This window comes from Dendroctonus ponderosae, unplaced genomic scaffold (genome assembly GCF_020466585.1).
Source record: "Dendroctonus ponderosae isolate FM_Combo_2020 unplaced genomic scaffold, Dpon_F_20191213v2 Dpon_F_20191213_4, whole genome shotgun sequence".
NCBI classification, from domain to species: domain Eukaryota; kingdom Metazoa; phylum Arthropoda; class Insecta; order Coleoptera; family Curculionidae; genus Dendroctonus; species Dendroctonus ponderosae.
Genome location: NW_026018611.1, coordinates 7,863,158 through 7,870,438, shown reverse-complemented (window position 1 = coordinate 7,870,438; position 7,281 = coordinate 7,863,158). Strand labels below are relative to the sequence as shown.

The 7,281-nt window shown below is 33.4% G+C and overlaps 1 protein-coding gene across 3 annotated transcripts in view; it reads left to right on the top strand.

The window, feature by feature from the left end:
* The window catches only part of LOC125504162 (nephrin-like), a 79,924-nt gene extending 73,232 nt beyond the window's left edge, over positions 1–6,692 (top strand). Inside the window, exons 15-20 of one of the 3 annotated variants that reach the window (XM_048665732.1) lie at positions 207–458; positions 517–682; positions 763–930; positions 1,545–1,690; positions 1,752–1,989; positions 4,871–6,692. In XM_048665732.1, coding sequence (XP_048521689.1) covers positions 207–458; positions 517–682; positions 763–930; positions 1,545–1,690; positions 1,752–1,989; positions 4,871–5,217 — 1,317 coding nt within the window. In that variant the 3' untranslated portion in view covers positions 5,218–6,692. Of the gene's footprint in view, positions 1–206; positions 459–516; positions 683–762; positions 931–962; positions 1,134–1,544; positions 1,691–1,751; positions 1,990–4,870 lie in introns of all 3 variants that reach the window. The other 2 variants (XM_048665733.1, XM_048665731.1) reach the window with 2 other exon arrangements.
* Positions 6,693–7,281: the final 589 nt, after the last annotated feature.

Here is a 7,281-nt window from a genome sequence, read left to right as displayed (position 1 = left end):
GATTGGTGTTCTTTGAGTATTTTGTGTAATGGTCTTGAGGTTTCTCCTATATAAAATTTATTGCATTCGCAAGGAATTTTTTATCTAATTTATTCCTCGTTTTCCGAATAGTGTAATGTTTCATCTATATAAATTCCAACTGTAGCTTTCTTTAAGAAAACACCAAGTCCATGAAAACTCATTTTAATACCGATTATTTGCTGCAGATTGATCAACTGACCTCAGAATCCATTCTTTCAATCACCCATGTGACTTCAGCCGATTACGGGACTTATGAATGTATAGCAAAAAATGAACTTGGTTTCGCAACGATCACGCCCAGATTGGAAGTGACTTCCATTCCAGATCCTCCCACCATGCTGATAGTAGTGAATGTAACTCACGACTCTGCAGTCCTCGCTTGGACTCCAGGATTCGATGGCGGACATAAACCCGCATATAGGATAAGATTTAGAAAAGTAAGTAAATTTTTGTGATTGAGAATGTACGAGAATGAAAACCTATATTTTCCCATAGATAAATGACGAAGTTTACAAATATGAAGATGTTAGTCCGCCAAATGCAACCAGCTTCACAATTGGAAGTCTTCAAATTGACACTGAATATGTGTTTTCTATGATGGCTTTCAATAAGCTGGGCAGCAGCAAGTACTTGCCCGACTTAGTATCCGCTAAAACTTCAAGTAAGCAAACTTAACTAGCCCTAATTTCACTCAGCACTAACTATCTGGAATCTAATTTCACGCTGCCCCGCTACTAACAGACAAGATACCTCCTTCCTATTCCAGTCCAAGCTTAGATGAGAGGAACCTGAAAAGCTTTCCAGGTTTCCTGATCATCATAGGCGCGATCGTAGGAGTGCTACTAATCCTAATGAACGTGTTATTAATAGGCTGTTGCCTGCATAAACGTGCTAAAAAACGGCCATCAGGTAATTAATTTTGTTTCTTTTTTAACTTATAGCGTATGAAGGAGAGCAAGTGGAAAGAGTATTGCCACAAGATATGGTCGAAAAAGAAGACCTGCCAAGAATTATGATTATCAGTGTGTCCGTTATAGGCGTTGTTTTGCTAGTTATAAATATCGGGTTGGTAGCAGGATGCATGTTAAAACGAAGAGCCAAACGAGTTAGAGGTTTGTCTAAGTTTACTTTTAATTTACGCCAACAACCAGCATATTATTTACCAATCGTTGAGGACAATTACAAGTCAACAAAATTCCTACGTTTTGCACTTATGCAAACTGGCAAGATGTTTAACATAATTTAGTTGGAAAACTATAGACGTCCACAAATTAACATAATAAAAAGAAAAATATTAGGAAACTTCATTGACTAGGTAATGATCTTGACATTGATGACGAAATTAAATAATACTGTGTTTATTTTTAAATGCTTTCTTGTTGAAATGGGTATTTTACTAAAGTGTTGGCATTAAGGCAGTGAATCAGTTCTATTGAATCCCTTTAGTTGGTTGTATTTAATTAAAACTTTCAGTTTCAAGTTTTCAAAAATAACTAACCGAAATTCGGTTTTTACCCATTTAGAGCAGAGCAACCAGTCGGGAAAGTCGGCCACAATAGAAATGTACGCTCCCAGCAGTTACAACGATACAATGACGGGGGAAACATTGTCCTCAGTAAGCGAGAAAAGCGAAACATATTCTAACGAGGGCAGCAACAATGAATACGTGGTCAGTTAGCTAATTATTTTAAATTATTGTGCTCGTTTCATGAAAGAAAAACTGTTTGCAGGATGACGGAAGGAGTAAACAGGCTCCAAATTCATACATCATCGAACAACCGCCGCCGGTTGATTATCCGCCAGGTGCGTACACAGTGTACGAAATGCAGATGGGCAATATGAATATGGCCCATAAAACCCACACTTTACCACATCCTCATCACCATCATCATCACATGCATGACACCCGACCGAGGTCGCGTGATGACCAAAGTTTGGGGCACTATGGGCCTGGTATGGGCATGTCAGGTGTGTGTTTTTTGCTTAACTTACTAATATAATAATACTTTTACACATTGGTTAACTTAAATTTCATTTCATTTTTAACTCCATTTGCATATAAATCGCGAAAGTTAAATTAATACAAATGACAGTCGAGCTCTGCTAATTGAGAAAAACGCATAGCTTGACAGGTAGGCGGCAAAAACTCAAGATTAATTGCAAAGTTGACCCAACGTTTATAAAAACTGTTTTAACATTTCAGTCACCAAGGAAACTTAATAGAAATTTTCAAGCTGATGTCTGGTCAAATTTAAATAAATCAACATTACGAGTATTTTTTTGTCAATTTTACAATTTACGATCCTTAAAACTTCTACCGGAATTAGCTAAAAAAACATTAATTAAATGCTTGAATATCATCAAAATTTGGTAATTTTTAAAAAGTGTTAAATTATATTTAAAATGTGTGATCTTAATAATATTAATAAACGGATATCCATGCATGTGATTTAAAAATTTAACCAATATTTTTCATTTGTGTCTGGGTGATAGATTTCGAAAGAAACTACCGAAGGCGATACCAAAAAAATACCAAGTGTGATTGATTGAAAATACTAATTTTTGACTAGGAGTGATTGTAATATACATAAATTTCCAACAGACTGAAAGTACCTACTAAAGGAGGCGCGTTGTTGTTGAAAAGTAGATGGTTTATTCGAAATAATTAGTTAAAGCAGCCAGTAGTTTTACAAATTAAGTACATTTGTTCATTGCCTTCAGAGATACCAATTTTAAGCAATGTTCCTCGCATCTAAAAATCAAATTTAATAAAGCACCGATTTGAATAATATTCACACTTAAAAAGGTATTAAAAGGTAAAAAAAATAGAATTCTGACGAGAAAACTACGATTGACTGGAATGGCATGAATGCATGAATGGAACACATTGTTACCATAAAATTAAAAACATATGTATGTATAAAAAACACATATTAGTGCTGGAAAATAACATTGGAAGCGCTATTAAGAACGGGGCAGGTTTTAGTAACGGTGGCACAAACTAATATCGCATTGAACACAATGTCTCAAGGAAGTTAAACCGAAATATGGATTTTTCACTTACAAGGTATTCAAACTAAATAAATAACTGATAAATATATTTGTTCCCTTATCTAGGTATTTTTGGAGTGCATTTTCAATTACCCCTTTTTATCGAGACTAAGCTAAGTTTAGTAAAGTTCTGGGCAATCAGAAGTCGATACTAAACATATGATATTTTCATTGTTTTAATATCTACAAGATTGAGGTATGCATACATTCAGAGTTCCTTTACGCGCCCTTTAAAAAAGACCCCGAAAATGCGTTTTATGAAACAAGTTTAAAGCGATTAGTTGTTTTGCGACATGCTACAGCGACTGTTATGGGTAGCAGAAAACATTTAAGACTAGAATTACCTCGAGAATCCACTGAAATGAAATCAAAATTGACAATTTTTGAAGAATATTGCTTACAAAAGAAGAAATTAGAATACGACAGAATATATCGTTTTAGAGTAAAATGTTTACTTTAAAATTAAATTTAAGAAGATTTAATATAATTTTTCGATCTGTAGTGTGTTAGGGAAGATTTGAAGTCTTCTTGAGTTACGTTGCTGAGCTGACAATTTTTTCATAATATACATAATTTTTTCATAAAAACAATTTTCGAAAACTTCTTCTTCTCGTTTCCAGTGAATTCCTTTTTTTTACAGTGCTACTTAATATTACCAATAAAAGAAACATATCTGGTGAAAAATATGTTTTTGCTAAAAAGTTAGGTATTTTATTAAGAACGTTTTTATGACAAAATTGTTGTAAGAGATTGTGAGTAGACAATCTTTATAGGAAACAGTTATGAAACGATTTGGCAAAACTTATTTTCGAAGAAAAGTGAACAGAAAAAGGGACAAGGCATCAACGTTATGTTTTTTTTCAAATGAGTTGCAAATAACTTTTTTAACGAGTTTTTGGAGATACATTTAATCACATGTTTATTAAACAATCTTGCAATTTTAAATGTTATATATCGTTTCTTCATAGACTAAAGCCTTCAGGTATCTGCATAGGCAAAAATCTAGAGGATTAAAGTCCGGACTTCGTGCAGGCGATGGTGTTTGATGATTCAGAAAATTTGCATTTAAGTAATTCCTCACTTGCAGTAAGAAATTAATCGGGCTCCATCCTACATGTCTTTCAAATAATCAAGTAAATAATTTTGTTTAAAAGCTAAATACAAATTTCGCACCGGCTTTAATTGCAACTATCTCGAAAACCATCTCGAGGCCTAATTGCAGCAAAAAACTCCTGGTTGTTTGGAAGTGTTTTGAAAAAGACCGTTAAGAAAATAACTTTGGCTCTCTGTATTTCTGTTTCGGTTCACTTTTCTTCTAACGTAAATTGTGCAAAATCGTATTATTTTTACTACAGGAATCCTACAGGATTTATGACATTATTACCTATGGGACACCCTGTATGAAACCAGTGCGAAATATACGTCTTAGCATAATGCTTAGTTCAAGAGTGGCAATAATGAACTAACAGATAGACCTATTATTCTGTAATTCAATATTTTACTTCCGCATGAGAAAGTGAGAAAATATTCCGATTTAAAAATACTAGGCAAAGACGGCATAAAATTGTCCTGTATAGAAATTGTCTATTGAACCTAAAAGGAATAAGAAAAGTGTATTCATTATAATTAACTGGTTATTAAAATTTGCCACCTGCATTAATTAACACGTGAGTGCAAGCGATATTTATTGAATGAGTACAACTAAAATTGATTATAAGGAGTGTTATCACTGTTTCCAAAGACAAAGTGTAACTAAATCAAACACATTTGAATTTCATTTATAAATTTTCGTTTTCAGCTAAGTCATCGTATGTTAGCGCCCCAACTCCCACTCCACCAGCTGACGGCAGCTACTATAACGTCGCTGATCGGTACCTGTCCTACCCACCACCTTTAGACTTTCAGAACCCCCCACCAATTCCAGCACACCCCCACCTACAACACATGACACCAGTCACACCCCCTTTGCCGTCCAATGGGTCGCTACTGCGTCATCAGCGCCACGTCCCACCGCCGGACGTTCTACACAACACAAGCCAGACCGCTCAGATTCTGCAAGCTCAATCGCTGGCTCAGAAACGAGAGCTGTCTAGTTTCGGTAACGGTTACGGTGGGGTGAACGAACAGGAAGGTCATCTTGTCTGAGACCAGGGGGGTATCGACATTTTGTACGTTTTGTAAATTATTCAGTGGTGTGATAGATGACGAAACTTCGAAAGGGTGTCTATAATAACTTTAATGTGATGATTATAGAGTGCGAGTTAATCTTGATAGACTTTGATATTTATTTTAAGCTCAATTATTAAAAGCCCACGTGTGGTTGACTCAGCAATTTGGTACTGACTTAATTTATATACTTAGTTATTAGTTTCGCGCCTCCACAACTTGTCCCTTTTGAACCGACCGTTTAATCAAAACGAATGTTACATCCGCGATGGAATGCATTCAGTATATCAAAAGGGATTACGATAAAGAAGCTGAAGACTGGAGCACCAAATGCCAAACGTGAATATTTACGTAAAACCGATAAGGTAACAGTACCGATCGGATACTCAAACGACTCAAATCTGCATCATTTACATTGTTATTGTCCCTGTTAATCCGGCAAAAGTCATAGAGCGCGATTCTGGCAACAATGTTTTTATTTACCCAACTGCTTATCATTTTTAATTGAAAAATACATTTACTTTCAATAACCCTTAATACACACATACTTAATTCAAATTAAATTTGCTCAGTGCAAAACACCACGATTATAAAAAATTATCAAATCAGTTATAATTGCCGCATTGATACTAAAAAAAGTCTTGTTCAGAAAAACCTTGTCCGATTAAGTCTTAACACCCTAAAGCCTGATCTAAATAAACTAGCCGCTAGTGGTGTACTTTGCCGGTCCATCTATTCCAGAAAAATAATTGTAATAATGTATTTATGCAATAATTTTCTTCTAATAAGTTATAACAGTTGTGAGATCAAATGGCTCCCCCATCGGCTAGTTTTTAAATCAGGCATATATGTAGATATCTGTAGCTGAAAAGTTCGTGTTTGTTTAAAAGAAAATTAATCAGCTCATCCAATATGCATTTTATGGAACGAATAATAATCGTCAATTTTTTATATTGACTACTTGCTAACTGATAATCAGTTGTTAAGATATAAAAGAATATCTATGTGATCCTTAGATAGTTAATAAATTTAATAAAATACGTGTTATTTTTGCAAACATTAATATAACATCTTTTAACAATTTAATTAAAACGTCGTCCTTTGTTTACTGAATTAACGTATTGTTTAAATTTTGTGTTTTATTGTATATTTTTAGTTTGTTGTGTACATAGTAATTTCAAAAGTCGATTTTTTTATAAAAAGATACATTATTTTTTACTAGTCCAATGGAACAGCCAAAGTATTTCAAATTCTTTTGTAAAAAGATTTTTCCGTTTAATTTTTATGAATTATTTGACATTAAGTTTGAGTACTTCTCACTGTACATATTTAAGTTTAATTCGTCTTTTTCGTTTTTAAGCCATTTCTGTACTTACTTTTGTTAATTTTATTTGTATATTACCGCATTAAATGTAGTAGTTTATTTCTTACGTACAAATAAATGTTATAGTTTATTTACTCTGTTTTATTTTATTTTTAGTTAGTTTTTTTCTGTTAATCGGACAAATAGGGTAAAATATATCGGCTAAAGTAGTATAGAATCGTGTCATTAATTGAAGTCTCAAAAATCTTCCTAATTGTATAATCGCAATTACAATCACTCAGAGTCGATAAGATTTTTACATACATTTTATTTAAGCGTTTTAAAAATGTGTACGTATTGGGGCATAAATAATTTTTTTATTTGTATTCTAGTGTAGGTACCAGAGAAGTGCTGTTTTATTTTGGTATTAAGAAAATGGAAATCGGGTTTAAAATTCTATGATATTCCAAAAATATAACATTCAATAGCCATTTGTTATGTACCAAATTATATTTTATTTTCATTGTTAAATCACTGGAAACTAAGACCGCCCACCAATATGGTAGAGCAAGATACATAAAGGGCAGGGTGTTATATATTTTTGCTCTTTCCAAATCGGTCTCAAAAACATTAAATCATTTTTTCGAACTCAATAAGATTTTCTGAATCAATTCTTGATTGGAAATGTGACAAATGGAAAACAGTTACGGGATTGTTTCGACATTAAAATACGTAATTGA